This window comes from Oryzias latipes, chromosome 2 (assembly GCF_053564925.1).
Source record: "Oryzias latipes strain Hd-rR chromosome 2, Olatipes_Hd-rR_3.1".
NCBI lineage: Eukaryota > Metazoa > Chordata > Actinopteri > Beloniformes > Adrianichthyidae > Oryzias > Oryzias latipes.
In genome coordinates this window covers 17,729,561-17,749,881 of record NC_136238.1, presented here as the reverse complement: position 1 = coordinate 17,749,881, position 20,321 = coordinate 17,729,561, and the positions used below count along the sequence as shown (strand labels likewise).

Sequence of the window (20,321 nt, the reverse complement as noted above, 5' to 3'; positions counted from 1 at the left end):
ACCTGTGGAATCCAGTAATCTGGAATACCTCAGATGCACTGTTAAGTACCCAGGTATTTATCTCACTGGTTGAATTTTTGGCTAAATATGTCCTGGATTTATTTCGAGTCAGTGAATCAGATAGAATTGGATTGTTCATAATAAACCAAAGTCCGATATGAATCGTATGAATCATGTGAATTGTTGAATCGTTGTTAAAATGACTGGTAGACCAACATCACCTTTTCCTGTCTTAACCTTTAATGAAAACTAAAGAGTGACAAATTCAAATTTTACACAGCATTGCTTCTCCCTGATGTGACTGATTCATTTAAAAGTATAAAAAGACTCCTTGTGTTTGTGTCCCTGCAGTCCTTCCTCCATATTATGCGAGTGAAAGTGTAGATCAGCAGAGGAACTCCAGAGTGGAAAAGGAAGAACCAGGACCTCCACAAGTTGAAGAGGAACAGAAGCAAACAGAACCTCCGCAGTTTAAAGAGGAACAGGAGGAACAAGAACCTCTGCAGATCAAAGAGGAATTGGAGGAACGAGAACTTCAACAGATTGAAGAAAATTGGGGGGAACTACAACCTCTACAGATTAAAGAGGAGCAAGAAAAGCTTTGTATTAGTCACGATGAAGATCAGCTTGAATTGAAGCAGGAGACTTATACTTTGATGGAGACTTCTATCAATGAGGAAAATGAGCACAATATAGCAGATCAAAACAATCGACAGAGCTTTAATATAACTGATAATCAGGATGAAGAACGAAGCCAACATGAAGAGTCATCAACTACAGATGGAGAGACAGATCCACAGAACAAAAATCTGAAAAAGAGAAGAGATGTAAGTTGTGACCAAAATATATACAGCTCTCACATGTTAGAAAGTCAGAAATCCAATACGGCAACTTTGGTTAAACAGCACAACCAAATCCTAAACAAAAAGATACCTTCATATATAAAGTCAGGTAAAAGCTCAAGAATTGTTAGTAATCTCTGTGTCTACAGGAGTACTGAGTCTGATAAAAAAACCTTATGACTGTAAAGAATGTGGTAAAAGTTTTAGTTGGTGGTCTCATTTTAGAGTTCACATGAGAACCCATATAGGAAATAACCCCTTTTCTTGTGAAGAATGTGATACAAGTTTTAGTCGTTTATCTCATCTGAAAGCACACATGAGAACTCACACAGGAGAGAAGCCTTTTTCGTGTAAAGAATGTGATACAAGTTTTAGTGACATGCATAATCTCAAAGCACACATGAGAATTCATACTGGAGAAAAGCCTTTTTCTTGTGAAAAATGTGAAACAAGGTTTCGGCGTTTATCTCATCTGAAAGCACACATGAGAACTCACACAGGTGAGAAGCCTTTTTTGTGTAAAGAATGTGACAAGAGTTTTGGACAGATATTTGGCCTCAGAAGACACATGAGAACCCACACAGGAGAAAAGCCTTTTTCTTGTAAAGTATGTGATATAGGTTTTAGTGACTTATATAATCTCAAAGCACACATGAGAACTCATACAGGAGAAAAGCCTTATTCCTGTGAAGAATGTGATACAAGTTTTAGTCGTTTATTTCATCTGAAAACACACATGAGAACTCACACAGGTGACAAGCCTTTTTCTTGTAAAGAATGTGACAAAAGTTATTATGTAAAATCCCATCTCAAAAGACACATTAGAACTCATACAGGAGAAAAGGTTTTTTCCTGTAAAGAATGTGATAGAGGTTTTAGTCAAATGTCTAGTCTCAAAAGACACATGAAAGCTCACACAGCAGATGTGCCCTTTTCTTGTCAAAAAATTTAATCAATAATTCCCTGTCCCAGCTGAACAACACAAAGTTATGGTGACATAGTTGTTTTGCAATGTTCTCCAGTGACACAGCTTAGTAAAATATTTACACCATTTCCCCAAATATGCATTAATGAACAAACAAATAGACTGATGTTTTCTCTTTTGTTCATGTGATTTCTGTTTTCTAGTAGAGATCAGAGATGTTTAGCAGTTCTATGTAGTTTTCAGTGTTCTGTCCCAATCCTTAATGTGCAGAATAAAGTGGCTGTGAACATCAGTATGAAGTGTGGAGTCTATCCCATAGTGTGGGTTTCTTCTTTTTGTTGGTTCTCTTGTGGAAATTCAAAGTGTTTAAGACAGCTGGAGAAGCTTTTATGCTCTTATGTTTGGTGTTACAGCAGTGCTCCTTTTTTTTTTTAGCAAACTCCTGCATCTGTGAGCCCTGAGAGGTTGTTGAAGTGGATTGTACAGAACAGCATCACCAGCAATAGAACTGCGGGATGTACCAGTATTTGTTTAGATTGTTTAGAAGAAGAGTTTTGTGAAGTGGAAAGGATCTGTGTCTTTCAACAGGTCAAGATTATGACAAACATGATTTGATGGAAGCAGTTTGGATTCAGATTTCTTCCTGAACTTTGTTCAAAATGATGCAGTAACTTAAAATAGAACACCGATAGTCAATCTAGTACATTTTAACAGTGTGTTCAAAACGCTTAAACATTCAAATAAGAAAAAACAACACTGTTAAAGTGGACAATCTAGAGTTTCTTTCAATGGTTCTTTTTTTTCTCATTAGAATTTCATTAAATCAGATCAGCACTGCCACAGATACAATGTATATGGAATAAACATTCAGCATTGTTCGAAGGTTGTCAAGAGGAAATGGGTTTCCCAAAATAAAAACCACCAGAAAGATGAGTATATTATTTTAAAATATCTATGTTACATACCGATGGAACTCCATTCAGAAGCCCAAATCTTTGGGGCAGCTCAAAAAATATGGGTAAACTTCGTGGACATTATAAGAGACTTGGAAATAGCAGCAGACTTCAGGAAACCGAAATACCATAGACTTTGATTGATTTTTCATTTTATTTTTGAGTCGATTAACTTTTTTCATTGTGAAAATGAAAAGGCAGCTTCATTGTGAAAATGAAAAAGCAATTCCGGTCTTGAATTTTATTTTGAATTATGAGACACAAATTCTTCCATACAAAACTGTTAAGTCCGGCACAGCAAGGAAGAAAACAAAATCCTCCATTGGGGTACTGTCAAGTATGCCTCTAAGAGTCCCCAAAAAGTCCAGGTACACAGAACCTCTGTTTAGCCTATACACAGCAGAAACTGGAGAGTTGAAATTTCGGGTTAAACAAACCAGAGTTGATTTCCACTCTTGAAGTGTTATTTCAACACATTGTGATTCAAAAGGTGTTCAGTGTTGGGGTTATTTATCAGTGTTAACCAGTAGCGGTTTTAGGCACGGGCCATACGGGCGATCGCCCGGGGCGGAAAAATGACGGAGGGGCGGCGCCAGCGGCTCAGCTCTTGTAAAATACTTTATGCACCACTATTGGTTTACTTATATCACAGAGTTTGTAACAGCCTGAAACCTGGCGGCGCCCCCGCAGCTGCGCTCTCTCCCGTCTTTGAGAAGTAGACGCAAATGTGTGTGAGAAGGAGAAGGGAGGGGGCGCGGGGTGAAGAAGGAGAAGGGAGGGGGCGCGGGGTGAAGGGTGCAGGCTGAGGTGAGCACGGAGCGCAAAACGCATGCGCAAACCTGGCTGGATCTTCTTCCAGAGGGGCAACGGTCGCGGGCCGCGGCTCAGTGCTTGATGAAAAAGTAAAAATAAAAATTGCGCCGCCATGTAGCGAATTGGCGCCCCTGGGTGCAGCTGCACGCGCTCCTGCAGGAAATGTTTGACGAACGGGGGGGGTATAAAATAGGTATAAAAAATCATGCTTTTTTGGTTATTTTTGTGTGAAATGCCCAAATAAAAAATGGGAAAACAAAAAAAATTCTTCACTTAGATGACAGTTGGTTTAGTCGACAGACTTGATACCTATGTCAGGACATTTATGCTAAATGCAAAAACATCTGAAATATGGAGAAAAAAGGTCAAAGCTGGTGCCCAATTTAGAAAGAAAAGAGAAGAAGAGGAGAAAAGAGACAAAGAAAAGGGTATTATCGCATAGCTAGATGCACGTTTTCTAAATACGAATGCTACCTGCCCTACAACAACAACAACGTTGCAGAGGAAAAATCTCTTGTTTGGTCTATCATGATCAAAACTGAAGTAGGCCCAAATATTGCAAATAACGTCTTTTTTAAGATATTTATTCTTAAATGTTTGCTCTGCCTTAACTTGTAACATTAGTTATGATTCGTGTGTCTGTCTGCTCTGCTGTATCACAAAGTTTTTGTTGTGTTTTATTGTTGTATATTAGTTCATAATGTTAAATAAGCTGTGATGGTAGCATGCTGCTGCTGCTGCTGCTGCTGCTGCTGCTGCTGCTGCTGCTGCTGCTGCTGCTGCTGTTAGCTTTTCAAAAGTCCAGTTGATCAAGTCATACCTGAGATCACCAATGTCTCAGGAGCAACTCACTAACCTGCTGTTGTTAGTATCAATCATTCAGGGGGGGAGCAGATTTCATATGATGACGTTATTGACAAGCTTGCATCAGGAAGGCCACAAAGGTTAGGTTTTAGTTAGTGTTTTCTGTTCTTAGTGCTGCAGTTACATTTATTCTAGTGTATTATTAGTGTGATTTGTAGTTTATATTATTTATTTCAGATTATTTGTGTTTGATTAAATATTTTTGTATTTTCAGTTACAATAAATGGACAAAGTGACTCTATTGGGGGGGGCAGAGGAGGGTCTCGCCCGGGGAGTAATTCAGGGTAGAACCGCCACTGGTGTTAACCAAATCAAGCTAATATAACACTACAGAGAGTCAATACCCCTGGGCTTCTGCCTCGGAAACCCAGTGCAAGAAAGTACAACGGGCTGACACTCTTGAAGTGTTATTCTAACTCACTGCAATTCAAATAATGTTCAGTGTTGGAGTTATTTTAGCCAAATCAAGCATATTGAACACCTTAGAGCAGGGGTGTCAAACATATGCCCCGCGGGCCGGATCCAGCCCGCCAGAAGGTTCAATCTAGCCCAGTCATGAAGAGTAAAAATTATAAGAATGTTTAAAAAAACAAGCACGTTTCTAGTCCGTTCTTGTGGCGAGTTATGATTTTTTAAAGAAATAACCGAAATGCGCAATTCCGCCACTAGGGGGAGTGAAGGCTAAGCAAAACAGGTGAAAATGCATATCTTTGCACCTGCCAAAAGTGAAACCTAACGGCTCTGTGTCTGAATGAGATGTAGTTTAGTTCCCTGCGAGCCCCACTGCTGTTACATTGTCTTTCCAGATTAAACTCTGTGTCTCATGCTGCTCTGAGGTTTATCACCAATAGTAGAGCATTAACACATCACTGTGAACTTTACTCTCGTGTGGGGTGGTCATCTCTGTCCACAAGAAGGCAAGGACACTGGTACACTTTTATTTACAAGGCCATGCTTGGACTGCTTCCCTCCTACATTGGAGATTTACTAACAAGGAGAAATGTTGATTCATATTCATTGCGTTCAAATGATCAACTGTTGCTCAGTGTTCCGTTTGTCCGCACAGAACTGGGAAAAATAGCTTTTTCTCACGCTGCTCCCACTTCATGGAACACACTGCAGAAAACCTGGAAGCTCCCTGAACTTATCTCTGTAAATGATTTTAAAGCCAGACTGAGAGCACTTGAGGTCAGCTCCTTTAAATGTAACTGTTTTTATAATTGAAATTGTAATTTTATTTGTTGTCTGTGTTTATAACTTTTTGCTGCCTCTTGGCCAGGACTCCCTTGTAAAAGAGGTTTTTAATCTCAATGGGACTTTCCTGGTTAAATAAAGGTTAAATAAAAAAATAAAATAAATAAGAATGATCAGTAGTGACTCCCTAATTATGGAAGCGATTCTGTAGCATAAATAAAAAGCTAAGTCAAAACCAGAAATGCTTTTATTTTCAAAATGAAGCTGCATTTTTTGACTCAAAAATAAAATGAAAAAGCAATCCACCAAAATGCTTTTTCATTTCCTTCCTCAACACAGCTTATTCTGTAACTTATTAAAATTAAAATTAAAATGGTATTTGACATTTCATTTTCAAGACGTTCTCTGGTAAATGTGTAGCATAATTCATTTAGAAATGTCTAATTTGACATTTAAAATGGATTAATAGAAATGCTTTTTAATTTTCAAAATGAAGCTGCATTTTTGGACTCAAAATTAAAAAGAAAAAGCAATACTTCAAAATGCTTTTGATTTCCTTCCTCAACACAGCTTTTTCTGTCACTTAATTAAAATGATAAAGAAAATGGTATTTGACATTTCATTTCAAAAGAGGTCCATGGTAAATGTGTAGCAAAATTCATTTAGAAATGTCTAATTTGATAATTAAAATGGATTAACAGAAATGTTTTTAATTTTCAAAATGTAACTGCATCAAATGACTCAAAATTAAAATGAAAAAGCAATATTTCAAAATGCTTTTTCATTTTATACTTAAACCCGCTTATTCTGTGTCATAATTAAAACGAAAATGCAAAGAGGGGATTACATTTGCATGTTAATATCCACCCTAGGAAACTTGTCTCAATAATCATTTCTTAAAAGCATTAGCAGAGGGGGGCGGGGCGATGCTTTCTCCGTGTGTCCGGCCGAGACACACACAGACATCCAGGAGCAGACTATGTTAGCGGCAGAGAAGACGGCTATGTGTTGGTTGTGAACTTGTGATGAGTGTACACAGCTTCTCAGGACTACTTAGCAGCATGTCCACCTTCTGCGGTCCTCCTCCTGACGCACCGCGGACAAGCTTTTTATCTTCAGACCGCCAGCTGCCTTCGCGCAGCGGAGCGCGAAGCTCCCGATTGCTGAAGGAGGAAATGCTGCTACGAAACCATAAAATGAATTTGTGTTTCCAGTGGTGTCCAAAACAAAAATAAAGACTGATGTAATTCCCACATTTTTACACGTTTATTTGCAGCTTCGCGCTGAATTTGCTGTTTGATGACAGCTGGATCCCCAGATAGCAGATTTCACCATGCTAAACGCTTGCTGCTTGGACAAACACTCACTCAGCGCGAAGCTGCAGGAGACTATTTTCTAAATGTGCTTTTATTACTGTCATGATTATATTTAAGGGCCTCTCAAGGGCCTCTATGCTCTGCTCGATCATATGTTTTTAAATCCGTGCGGTCAGACGAGGCTGTAGAAGTTGGGTTGTGATTCACAGCTTCTGACTGGGGAGGGCACTAAAGGAACATTCTGCTGCATTTCTCGCATTAAGATCCAGGAATCCAGGTTTGAGCAGTCCAGGTCCAGCGGTTTGTGAACAGGTCCCGGTTTTAGGTGATCTTAATGCGAACACAGACACACCAGGTCTCTCAGCGGCCGGACACACGGAGAAAGCAGTGACCCGCCCCACCCCCCCTCTGCTAATGCTTTTAAGAAATGACTATTGCGACAAGTTTCCCAGGGTGGATTTGAAAACGCAAATGTGATCCCCTTTTTGCATTTTCGTTTTAATTATGACACAGAATAAGCGGTTTTAAGTATAAAATGAAAAAGCATTTTGAAATATTGCTTTTTCATTTTAATTTGGAGTAATTTGATGCAGCTACATTTTGAAAATTAAAAAGCATTTCTGTTAATCCATTTTAATTGTCAAATTAGACATTTCTAAATGAATTATGCTACACATTTACCATGGACCTTTTTTTAAATGAAATGTCAAATACCATTTTCATTTTAATTAAGTGACGGAATAAGCTGTGTTGAGGAAGGAAATGAAAAAGCATTTTGGTGGATTGCTTTTTCATTTTATTTTTGAGTCAAAAAATGCTGCTTCATTTAGAAAATTAAAAAGCATTTCTATTAATCCATTTTAAATGTCAAATTAGACATTTCTAAATGAATTATGCTACACATTTACCAGAGAACGTCTTGAAAGTGAAATGTCAAATACCATTTTCATTTTAATTTTATTTAAGTGACAGAAGAAGCTGTGTTGAGGAAGGAAAAGAAAAAACATTTTGGTGGATTGCTTTTTCATTTTATTTTTGAGTCAAAAAATGCAGCTTCATTTTGAAAATGAAAAAGCATTTCTGGTTTTGACTTTGCTTTTTATTTATGCTTCAGAATCGCTTCCATACCTAATGACCAAGATGTTGTCAAAAAGAAAAAAAGGGTTCAAGTGAAGTGCTGAGTTTTCCAGGAAAATGGACAGAGTTTTATTTGTTTACGGAGTTGAATGCAAAACCTGCGTGCTTCTTATGTTATCAACAGGTAGCAGTGCTCAAAGAATATAACATTCAGCACCACTATGAGACAATGAGGAAAGTTTTACCATTTGCAGTTAAGAAAAGAGAGGATTTACCAACTAAAAGCTGGACTGAAAAAACAAACGTCTGCATTTACTGCAGTGTGACGTCAGTGATGGAGCAGTGACAGACGCCTGATTGCAGACAAGTTGGAGCAAACAACCAAACCATTTTCAGATGCTGAACTTATTGAAAAAGGCTCAAGGCTGCAGAAGTCTTGTTCCCAAAAAGCAGTCTGTCAAGGATTATGATTACAGATACGGCATCTCTGAGGAGACTTGGGTGCCATGTTAAGGAATCCAGTAATTTATTGTATTTTCGGTCACTATTAATGAAAGTACAGATACAGATATTGGACAACTGTGCATATTTCTTTGAGGTGCTGAAGAGACCGTCATAGCGGAGTTTCTTGAGCTGATGGACACAACAACAGCTGATGACACAGTCAGCTCTCTTGTTACAGTGCTGGACTATGTTGGAGTGAACTGGTCACGTGAAGTCAGTCTGGTCACTGATGGCGCCCATCAAAGGTCAGGCAGAAAGCAGGTGTTGCCACAGAATTCAGGCAGAAACCAGGAAAAGATTCTTGGACATTTCATTGTGTTTTGCACACTTGAATGACAGTAAATCTGTCTCTGCACAGGATCTGAATCAGTATATTGATGGCTGGCTGAAGTTTGAGGAGAGAAAGGAGGTTAACTCCAAATTCGTATTATGTTCATAAATGTTTGCAAGTTTAATTTAGTTTAATTATTCATTGATTTGCACATTTATATTTTAGGCAGGTGTTTCATTTTTTTCCATAGCCCCTCTTGAGTTTATTAGAAGGATAGATTCAGTGTAAAATGTACAATATTTAGTCTGAATAAAATTAAATAAACCACTTTTTTAAGTGAAATGCACTTTATTATACATCCATTGGTCTCTGTGAATGAATGTGTAATAATTAGTGATTAGGCTACCATGTTGGCTGAGGCATTTTTTTCTGAGTAGATGTTGCTTTTATGTTAGTGGTCCGGCTCACTTGGGATCAGACGCCTTGAATGCAGCCCCCGAACCAAAATGAGTTTGACACCCCTGCTGTAGAGAGTCAAGGCCCCTGGGCTCCCACCTCGGAAACCCTGCGGAAGAAAGTGCATCGTGCTGGTAATTTTCCATGAGCTGCAGAAGGTTTCATCAGTGCTGGAAAAAGTTCTTCACAAGTGGTAAGTAACTGTAATTTATGGGGAAAATAATATTGTAGTGGCGGCCATGTGCATTGTAGGGCTGTAGCAGCAGGGGATTGTGGGACGTGGTCCCCTGATCTAATTAGGGCTCAGCAGAAGCGTTTCTTTTTGACCACGTTTCTTTTCATATGGCAGTTTTTGTTGTTCCACCTTAGTTTATTCTTCCTGTTATGTTGTTTCTTTATGTTGAACCATGAGTGTGGAAGGGAGAAAGGTTGATGAGGCCTGTGTAATGTTCAATGTTGTGTGTGTTCATAATAAATGGGCTTCTTGTGTCTTTCTTTCCGGAATCCGTTTTTTTGGGAGTTTTTCCTTACCGCGAAGGGGGGTCTAAGGGCAGGGATGCCAGTATAGCTTAGTCAGTTTGTTAGTTCATTTTAGTATTTTCCTATTGAACTCTTTGTATTCGTGATCCTCTTGAGTTCATGTTTTACTTCGAAGCCCATCGAGATGACTGTTGTTGTGATTTTGGGCTATACAAATAAAATTGAATTGAATTGAATTGAATTCTTATGCCGGAAAGGACACTGCACTCTCAGGTTCTCTTTCTGCCTCCTCCTCACTGAGACTGTTCGGAATCGTGCGGTGTATGGGACACGGACAGTTCTCCAGCGCAGCCAGATTGATTGACAGCTCAACTGGTCGACCGCTTGGCTCCCGTACTTCCCGCTGTACCTGCTGTACATTACAATATCAAATGAAAGTTAGTCTATACAATTATGTATCTAGGGAGAACTGTATAACTTTTCTACGCTTTTTTGTTGCTGTTAAGCTGCTTTCACACCGGCAGCGGGGCCAACCCGTGGCGTTCATGTTTATGTAAAGCGTCACAGGCAGAATAGAAGGTGTAAATGCAGCTTTACCCGAACAGCTAATGCTAATGCTTCATTCACACAGGCGTTGAGTTTCGATATCAACTCAATGTAGAGTATATGTGACGCAATTTGAGCCCAGCACGTTTTCAGCTAAGTTAAAAAAAAGAGAGACGTTGGCGAGGTTGTAAGCAATCTGGGACTCAACGTGTTCAGTGACTCCATGAGCAGGTGAAGTACAAATACAAAATGGCGACTCAATGTCACTATTTTAATCCCGAACGTCCATACATCCATCTTTAACCTGCTTTATATCCCTTTCGGGGCCGCTGGGTTACTGGAGCACATCCGGATACTGTTGGGCGAAGGTGGGAAAAACCCTAAACAGGTCACCAGCTTGTTCCAGGGCCCATGATGGGGCTGGAGTGCTCCATGTCCGCCCCCGCCTCGGTAGGCTGGTTGGCGGGCAGACAGACAGAGCCGCCGCGGCTTGATAGAGCCGCCGCGGCTTGAAAGAGCCGCCGCGGCTTGAAAGAGCCAGTTGCTCAGGCCTACTGAACTTTATATATTCTTATTTCCACCGCGAAAATATCAAAAAGATCCTCTAATTTTATTATTATTTTTACCTTTCTGAACTAATCTAATAAATAAGTATGCCTTTCCTGCTAGTAATAGTAATAATAATAGCTGGATGTCAGGGTTATCTAGATTATTAAATTTGTTTTTTTTTTGTTTTTTTTTTTTTTTACTTGTCCTGTCCAACAGCTAGGCAGGCAGATGAGAGCTGAGGGCCTCTTGTGTTGGACATATTTTACTTTAACAAGAGGGGTTATTAATCTTCAGACAAACCAAATGTATGACTGAAAAAACCCCTTTTGTAATTGAGGCCAAACTTTTATTAATTTCAACCATGATTGAAAATCTTTGGTGTTGGACCGGACGGAAAAGGAAAGAAGGGAAGAAGAGGGAGGGATGTCAGAGGGGGGGGGTGATAGTGAGAGGGGGGGGTAAGACCATGAAGCAGCATAAAGCAGACAGGTTTACTGGTTGTTTATCATTACGGTACAGTTCAAATGTAGTACAAAAAGGGCGGGGCCTGTTCACACACACTCAAATATTATCAACACACCTGCTAGCTGCAAAAAATATTCACATGTCAACATGTACACAAAACAGATAGTGTTCACGAACGCATACCTATGCCTTTAAACCAACTAGTGTGAAATCTTTCATTCATTCAATCATGCAAACTATAAGTGCAAAGTGAGCTAACACCTGTGTTCAGGTGAGTGTTTATGTTCTTCTAAAATGGATGGTGGAATGTGAAAAGAAGTAGGAGGAGCGCCCAGCCACCCCCACACCCAGACCCCCGCCACAGCAGCAGCGGCAGCCGGAATTCCCCCAACGCCACACGGGAACAGGCAGGGAACGACCGCCCCCCGGGCGACCAAGACCGCCACCCAGGCCAGGGCCAACAGGACCGCTGCGAGGCCCCCAGAGCCAGAGAGCAGGGAGGCGCAGAGGGAAAGAGAGCGCCGCCCCAGCCCAGCCAGGAAAGCAGCCCCCCCGCCGCGTCGGAAGAGCCCAACGCAGGGCCCCACCGGAGAAGGACGCCCACAGCCCCAGACGAGCACCCCACCACCACCCAGGAGTTCCGGGCATCCCCCTGCCCCAACCCCAGGTACGAGCCAGGACCCCCCAAGGGAGACCCGCTCCGCACTCCAGGCAGCCACCCACCCGGCCCACGGTTGGTCCAGGGAGGAGCAAGGCAGGGGCCCGCCGCCCCCGCCCAGGAGGGGGGAACCCCGGGGAAAAAAGGGTGGCCCACAAGGGGTGTTATAAATATGGCCCGACCAGGCTCGGCCATGTTGGAAGGGGCAAGGACCAGGACCCACCCCCCAGGGACACGAACACCCCCGGCTCAGGTGTAATATGAACCCCCCCACCATGCGGAGAGAGCACCGCCGGGCCCAGGGAGCCGGCACCCAAGGGACACGGCCACCATCGCCAAGGGGCCCGCACCCCCCACCAGGGAAGGGGTAAGGGACAGATGGACCCAGGTCCCACCTTCCTTGCAAAATGTGTGTGCGTGTATGTGTGTATGAGAGGGTGTGTGTGTGCATGTGTGTGTGTTTATGTTGGAATGTATATAGTGAAGGGGGAGGGGTGTGTGTACTAAGGAGGGTGCAGTTAAAATTGGCGAGTAGGGCACTAGGGGGACATCTCCTGATTACTCACAGTGATGTCCCCTCACACTCCCCACCAAGGGGCCCTAAATGTCTAAGGTGCGGTTAAAATTGGCGGGTAGGGTGCCAGGAGGACATCTGCTGCTTGCTTGCAGTGATGTCCAAGCACCCCCCCTACCAAGGACCCTTCATGTCTAAGGTGCAAATAAAACCGAAAGAGGGGGGGCCCACTCCATACGGCAACCATAGGAGGGGGGCAGGCTAGACCCCCCACCCCCTCACCCTAATATGAGGTTATATGAGGAAGGGGGTAAGTAGGGGACAGCTGGTAGACTGTCCCCCGGTGGTCAAACAGCTGTCCCCCAGCCCCCCCCCCAGCAAAGAGGCCAGGGCCACCCAGCCCAGGGGCCCCACCCCCGGAGGCGCCGACACCCCAGGCCCGGCACCACCCACCCAACACAGAGAGAGAGGAGCCAGAGAGCGCCGCCCCCCCCCGAGCAAGCCCAGGCCCCCACCCCCAGACGCCGGCCCTAGAGGAGCTCTGGTCAGGCCTTGACGGGACCGAGGAGGCCAACCGGCCGAGGCAACCACTTATTGCCTAAGCGGAGACCCCGACCCGTTAGCCCCCCCGACCCGTACCAATAATGGGCCCCCTCCCCCCCAGAACGCCCCCCCAGAACGCCCCCCCACAGGACAGGGCCGACAAGCCCCCCACCCCACCCCACCCCAGACCCCGCAGCCGAAGCAGATGACACCCAGAGCGACTGGGGGCCCCGAGAGGGTTGTCCCGTCCTTTCCCAGAGCCAGGGAAGGGCCGATCCCAGCCCCAGGTGCAGATGGGCAGCCCATCCGGCGCCGCTGCCCCCCCCCCCCCCCCCGAGCAGGGCCCCCCGTCAACCCCCCCCAGCGCAGGCAAAGGGACCACCCCCCCAAGCCAAGCCAGACCACCACCCCACCCCCCCACCACGCACCCCCACACCCAAGCCCAGAGGACCACGCAGCGCCCCAGCCCGCCCCACCCAGGCACCGGACCCGACCCCCCGACCAACGGAGCCCCCACCGCCCCCGCCAGGCACCGGAGGCCCCGACCCCCACCCCAAACCACGGCAGAAGGGCAAGGAGCAGCGACGACCAAGCCCCCCACCCCTTAAGTCATGGAGTCAACCACAGGAGACCAGAGAGACCGAATTTTTTCAAAGTTACTTGAGCTTTGGGCTGACATTTTTTCCAAGCTGATATGATCAAACAACAGATTTCTATGTTGACTTATGTTTATATTTTTCTTGTTTTTCCAATTTATTAAAATAGTTTTTTTGGCAATACAAAGAGTTGTGAAAATGATAGATGCTAATCCTTCTTCTATATCGATGGCACTCATGTCACCAAGCACACAAAGTGACGGTGAAGCCGTGATTGAAACCTTAAGCCAGACTGATAAATCGGCACATACCTGCTGCCAGAGAGCCTGGACAGGAGTGCAGAACCACAGTGCGTGCATGTAGCTGTCGGTTAGATTATTATCACAGTGCTCGCAAATATCTGAGTTACTGAGACCCATCTTGAACATCCTCTGTCCAGTGTAGTAAATTCTCTGAAGAGTTTTGAGATGGATTAGCTGCAAATTTGGACTTTTTGTCAGTTTAAAGGTGTTTAGACAGAGTTCTGACCAGAAGCTTTCATCTGTGCTGATGCTCAAATCTGCATCCCATTTTTTTGTTGGAAGGGCAATATTGTTATCTAAATTACATAAAAGTTTGTATATTTTGGAGAGAGTTCTATTCATTGAAAAATTAATCAGAGTGGTAACTACATCTGGTAGCTTTAAATCGTCGTCTTTAAATTTATACTTTTTAGTAATACTTGATTTAAGTTGCTGATATTCCAAGAAGTTATTTATTCCATGTTTGTCTTGAAGTTCCTGGGGAGTTATGAATCTTCTATCAATAATTACGTGCTCTAGCTGTTTTATGCCCCCTGCTTGCCAAGCTGGGACGTGAATCATTTTTTTGTTAATAAGGATGTCCGGGTTGTTCCAGATGGGTGTCAATTTGCACGGTTGAATTGATGATTTTGATATTTTGAGAAATTCCCACCAGGCTGTTAAAGTGGCATTTATATTAATGCTTTTGAAACAATCCTGTTTTTTAACTGTTTGGCTAATAAATGGTAGCTGTGACAGGTTGATCTTTCCACATAACGCCTGTTCCAAGTCTAACCATGAGTTGGTTTCTGGATTATTTTTTAACCATTTTAAGATGTATTGCAATCTATTTGCAAGAAAGTATTTGTGGAAGTTAGGTAATTCTAATCCTCCACAGCTTTTTGCAGATTTTAAAGTTTTTAGACTAATTCTTGCAGGTTTGTTGTTCCATAGAAAGCTTGATATGGATGAGTCTAATGTTTTGAACCATTTTAATGGCGGTTGTGTGGGAATCATTGAGAAGAGATAATTAACCTTGGGTAAGATTTTCATTTTAACCGTGGCTACCTTGCCCATAAGGGACAGAGGCAGGTTGGTCCAGCGTGTTAGATCGTCCTGTATGCTTTTCAGTAATGGGGTGTGGTTTAGCTGCACCAGTTCTGATAGTTTGGGGGATAAGTGGATACCCAGATATTTGATATTTCCTGTTTTAACTGGAATTGTGAGTCTTTGTTCCATATTCCTGTTGAGTGGTAATAAAACAGACTTATTCCAATTAATGGAATAGTCTGATATGGAGGAAAATTCATTTATGATCATTGCTGTTTCATTTACAGAATGTAAATTCCTTAAAAACAGTAATATGTCATCCGCATAAAGACTAATTTTATGATGGCTGTGTTTGGTTTTTATCCCTATAATGCTCTCATTCTGTCTTATTGCTGCAGCTAAAGGCTCAATGAATATAGCAAAAAGAGAAGGAGAGAGTGGGCAGCCCTGTCTGGTTCCTCTTCCAAGAAAAAACCTGTTTGAAGTCTGTTTATTAGTTCTAACTAATGCATTGGGGTTGTGATATAATATTTTGATCCAATTGATGAATGCTTCTCCAAAACCAAACTTATGGAGGGCGGCAATAAGGAACTTCCAATTTACTCTGTCCTTTGAGAAATTTCAAGAAATTCAAGAAATTCCTGGTCCTTTAACAGAGACGTATTAAACCTCCAGGTTGTACCAGAGGGTGTGGATTTTTCCCTAGAAATGTTTACAGAGACTGGTGCATGATCACTGATAATAATTGGATGGATATTGGAGCTTTGAATATTTTTTAAAAGAGAGTTGCTGATTAATAAATAGTCTAAACGGGAGTGTGAGTGGTGAACTGGAGAGAAAAAGGTGAACCCTTTAGTGTTTGGGTGACATGAGCACCACGCGTCGCAGAGACCCAAATCATTCATGTACTGCTTTAGAATACTTGCAGACCACCATGTACGCTGATTTGCTGCTGTGCTGAGTCTGTCAAGTTCAGGGTCCAAAACAAAGTTGACGTCTCCTCTTATAATGATTGTGGAGTCAGAGTGGACTGAGAGTGAGGTGAAGAATCTGTGAAAGAAGGAAGAGTCGTCAACATTAGGGCCATAAACACTCGCTATACAAAAGTCCTTATTCTGAATGGATATATTAATGATTACAAATCTGCCTTCTGGGTCAGTAACTGTATCCTTATGAGTAAAATTAAGATTTTTATTAATTAAAACAGCAACTCCTCGTTGTTTGGAGTTGTAACTGGCAGAGTATATAACTGGAAATTGTAAGCAGCACATAAGGTGGTTCAAAGAATTCGATTAATGGGTCTCCTGCAGTAGAGCTATATCTGCTTTTAGACCATCCAGGTGATTTAACACTTTCAGTCTCTTTGGCTCAGAGCCAAGTCCACGCACATTCCAGCTAACGATGTTAAGACTGTTCATAACTGCTCTGACTGAAAAGGTGTAAAGCTAAGTAGTGCTTCTGTACCAGTCCGTGTGCGCGTGCCCGCATTGAGAAGCGCTGTGCACGTGAACGTTTTCTGGCTATGTGAGCTGCGTGTCGCGTGCGTCCTATGAGAGCCTGTGTGAGGTGTTTGCTGTATGTCGGCGTGTGTGTGCGGGATTGCATGTGCACGCCCGTGTGTGCGCTTGTGTGCGCGCGCGCCCGTTCCGTGCATAAATAAATACTTACCGAGGATGAGTTGCTTCCAGGTGATTTACATATGATGAGGGGGGAGGGGGGGGGGAGAGTAAAGGAAAGAAAAAAAGAGATAGAAGGGAAAACGAAAACAACAACAAAACAACAATAGAAACATGAGTGGGACTGGGGTGAAGAAGAAAAAAAAGACTGTTTTCCTGAGATCGAGGTGTGGATTATTGATGATCCGGTTTTCCATTCATTGAAGTAAGTTTAGCGGGTTTCTTCTGGGCAGCGCAGATGTTCTCAGCGCGGATCTGAAAGCCTTCAGCACAGCCAGGGGGTGATCTCCGGGTCCCGGAACAGCCGGCCGTCCACGTAAAGTTTTTTAACGGCCACAACCGCTCTCGAACCAGCAGCAAGATGCTTCCTCCTCAGCGGGAACAGGATCTTCCTTCTACGGAGGATTTCTGCCGGGAACTGGTCATTAACGCTGTAATGCGTGCCTTTCAGTTCTCGGCCTCGGCCCTTCACTAACTCCTTCTGTTTGAAATGTTCGAATTTAGCCACAATAGGACGCGGGCGCTGGTGGTCGGACCTTCTTCCTCCGAGGCGGTGAACCCTGTGGAAAGAGATCTTCTGCACCTCCTCCTTGGGGAGCTTCAGGTGGACCTCTAAAAAAGACCTCACGGTGGCCTCTGGGTCTTCTCCTGCCTCCTCTGGAACCCCCGCGACCACTAGGTTGTCCCTCATGCTCCTCGACTGAAGATCCAGGAGGGTTTCCTTGATGGATCGGTTCTCCTCGGAGAGACGGGCGGTGTCATTGCCCAGAGTCTTGACGGTCTCTCTGAGGGCCTGGTTCTCCGCTGCGAGCTCCCGCACCTGCTGCTGGCTGAATTCCAGAGACTCCCGCAGACCTTGAAATTCTCTATGGAGGATCTCCAGCAAATTGAGGCGGCAATCAAAGCTGGAGAGCTTTTTATCAATCGAATCCAGGATATCGCTCATTCCGCTGCCTGGAGAGGACACAGCCCCGGGAGAGTCCTCAGGCCGTTCACGCTTGGTGGAGGGGGTGGTGGTGGCGGTTCTGGGCTTCACCATGTTGCAGGTATTAAAACACTCGTCAATGAAATTCTCCAGGTCCTCCAGGCTGACAGAAGCTTAATACTCTTAACAGATTATGTTAGTTTGCAGGAAATATTTTAATATGGCGGAAAAATGAAACAAGATCGAAAATGTTTGTTCAAATGCTTACGCGCCGCCAAGTCGATTCACCACACTCGTCTCGCTGGGTCTCGCGATACTACAGCATCACCCCTGGGATTCCCCCATTCCCAGATTATTAAATTAAATAGGGGAATATATTTTTATTTTACTCTTTAGATGTGTTGCAAAATGCATTTTACAAGCAAAATGTATACAATTATTTTTTTGTATGTTTGTTTTATTTAGAGCCATGGAGAATGATTTAACGCTAGCATTCACGAATAAGTCAATCTTTGTGTCCAGAAAGATATGGGCTGTCATTTTTTTGTGGGTGAGGGGGTGTTACTTAAGTATAATTGAATTTTATAAAGTAACCTTGCTTTAATCAATCTCTACACCACATTGTAAAGGTAACTAAATTTTATAATCTAACTCTTGTAGCTCAATTGGTGTTTCTCTTCAGCTTCAGAGGTTCTCAGCTGATAAACCTTAAGTGAAGGAGGTAGGTCTTGATCGTCATGCTAACAGTGTCAGCATGGCCACTCACTTTTTTCCCCATCAGATTATTTCTTGTTTTTTTATGGATGATTTCTGATATTCTTAAAAATGACAGACAATGCACAATAAGTGTTAATGTATTTCCATTTCATGAACACTTCTATGATGCTGCAAGCAGTACAGGATACATTTCTTGGCGTCTTAAGACAATCAAGAAAAAGATTTGACGAGAATCTACCACTTCAAATAGCCTCACTGGCCTTTCTCAAGGACAAGGTAATACATCTGCGAACTGGTTGCCTTATGTCAGCTAGGGTAGTAGAAGAGAACAAAGAGGGTTTTAGGTTTGCATGCCGTCACCTCTTTCACAAAAGTAGTTTGTGTGTCTGACATAAGAAAGCCACTTTCCTCTAACTAGATTGGTTGAACATTTTCTTGGACTGACTTTAATTATATATGTATTTTTTTCATTTACCTATCTGATCAGCAACTAGGACCTGATTTCTATAAAGTGTATGTGTTCTTTTCCTCAGGGGGCCCTAAATTCCAGAGGTCTGTTGTAGTTGAGGAGCCGCAGTTGGATGGAGATGCTTGTCAGGAGGCAATGTCTTTGCTTAACCATGCCACAGACACTACACTAATTTTCCGAAAGATGAGAGAGACGTTTCAGCATCGGCAAAAACTCGTCAATGACTCAGACAAAGCGCTTGACATTTTGTCAATCTTCCCAAGATTCCTGGATACCAAAGGATTGGTAAGTATTAAGTGGGATGTTGAGAACGACTTGAAGTGTTGTGCTGAATGTGTTGGTGTTTAATGACGAGGTATCCAATCGGCTTCTTCAGCAATGGGACCCGATCTTTAGATGCAACATTATCAAAGAGGCCAAGCAGCTCACCTGAACACCATAGCTTCGTCGGCTGTTGCATTCAGCAGAGAGTCCACAAGGCAGTGATGAGACAATGAGTGAGTTTTTCTCTCTTGTCTTTACAATTCAATACTTTATTAACATTTTGTACTTTGTACTGTCATTGTATTATTTATTGCGGCACATATCTTCTACAGACATGCAGAGTTTTAAAAATATTCAACATTTTCAACAGAGTAACTGCTTTTTGCCCTTTTAATGATCATTGTTTTAAGTCTTTGTTATTAATTCATTCTTTGTTCCATAGCTCATGACGCAGAGATGGCCTCGCTATTGTTGCTGTTAAATCTTCCACCACCCCCTGGGGGGCCCAATTATTCAAAAATCAGCGCCTCTGATGCAGTTGAAAAAGTTGACTTTCTCAAGGTAATTTTATATTTGTTAATTTTGATCATGTGTAAAACTGGTAAAGAGATAAATGAAACAAATTTTAGGCAAGTTTCCTTTAACATAGAATGTTTGTGTTCACTTGTGCAGTGCTATTGCTGACTTGAGTGTCCAATGTCCCTTTTAAACCTCAGTCTTGCTGCACACCATCAGCCGTACCTCCTTGCCGTTGGTCGTGAAAAGAGGAACATTGACAGATTCTACATCTCCACTGACAACCATCTCATCCCATGCCAGGCAAACCGCTCCCTTGGGGCATTTGATGAACTTTTTAAAGCTCATTTTGTTTTCAGTGTGTCTTATGATGGTGCACTTCTGAATTTCTACACTTTTTTGCAGACAACAGTTTATAATATTGATATGGGTAAAATGAAGGTGTCACCAAGAGTTCGAGACATGAGAGCCAAACTCCTAATCCAAGGCAATTAAAGGCATTTTGATCAAAATGCTCATGTTTTTTGTGAAAGAAAGTTTGTCCCAGCAGTTGATTTCACATATAAGAGTTGAACATGGTTATTATCCTGGACCAAAGTTCAAGTTGTTTTGTTGTCAGCCAAGTTATAGGCTTCAGCTTCAAACTTATGCAGGCTTTAGAAAGCACCTCAACACTGTTCATAGAGGCGTGGAACAAATTGTATTTTTCCCACTCCCATCCAAGTCTTTTTGTTATTCTGTCATGTAATATGTTTTATTTAACTATGAGAGTGAAATATTAAATATTTTTTAAATTACATCTTTTGGGAAGTATTTCATTGTCGGTTAAATAATTTCAATTGTTGTATCTTATTATA

General features: G+C 42.6%; 2 protein-coding genes across 5 annotated transcripts in view; both read left to right on the top strand.

Moving 5' to 3' along the window:
• The window catches only part of LOC144981320 (uncharacterized), a 39,328-nt gene extending 19,478 nt beyond the window's left edge, over positions 1 to 19,850 (top strand). For 2 of the 4 annotated variants that reach the window (XM_078933877.1, XM_078933875.1), the window contains exon 4: positions 352 to 2,059. In XM_078933877.1, coding sequence (XP_078790003.1) covers positions 352 to 1,022 — 671 coding nt within the window. In that variant the 3' untranslated portion in view covers positions 1,023 to 2,059. Of the gene's footprint in view, positions 1 to 351; positions 2,060 to 18,748; positions 18,970 to 19,060; positions 19,182 to 19,390; positions 19,510 to 19,664 lie in introns of those variants that run through there. The other 2 variants (XM_078933882.1, XM_078933883.1) reach the window with 2 other exon arrangements.
• Positions 1,075 to 2,059, top strand: LOC105355587 (uncharacterized). Its single transcript, XM_078933886.1, has one exon. The coding sequence runs from the start codon at positions 1,075 to 1,077 to the stop codon at positions 1,792 to 1,794; it is 720 nt and encodes a 239-aa protein (XP_078790012.1). The 3' UTR covers positions 1,795 to 2,059.
• Positions 19,851 to 20,321: the final 471 nt, after the last annotated feature.

Bases quoted from the DNA above. Each gene is read 5' to 3' on its own strand.
- LOC105355587 (XM_078933886.1), top strand. From the start codon at position 1,075: ATGAGAACCCATATAGGAAATAACCCCTTTTCTTGTGAAGAATGTGAT.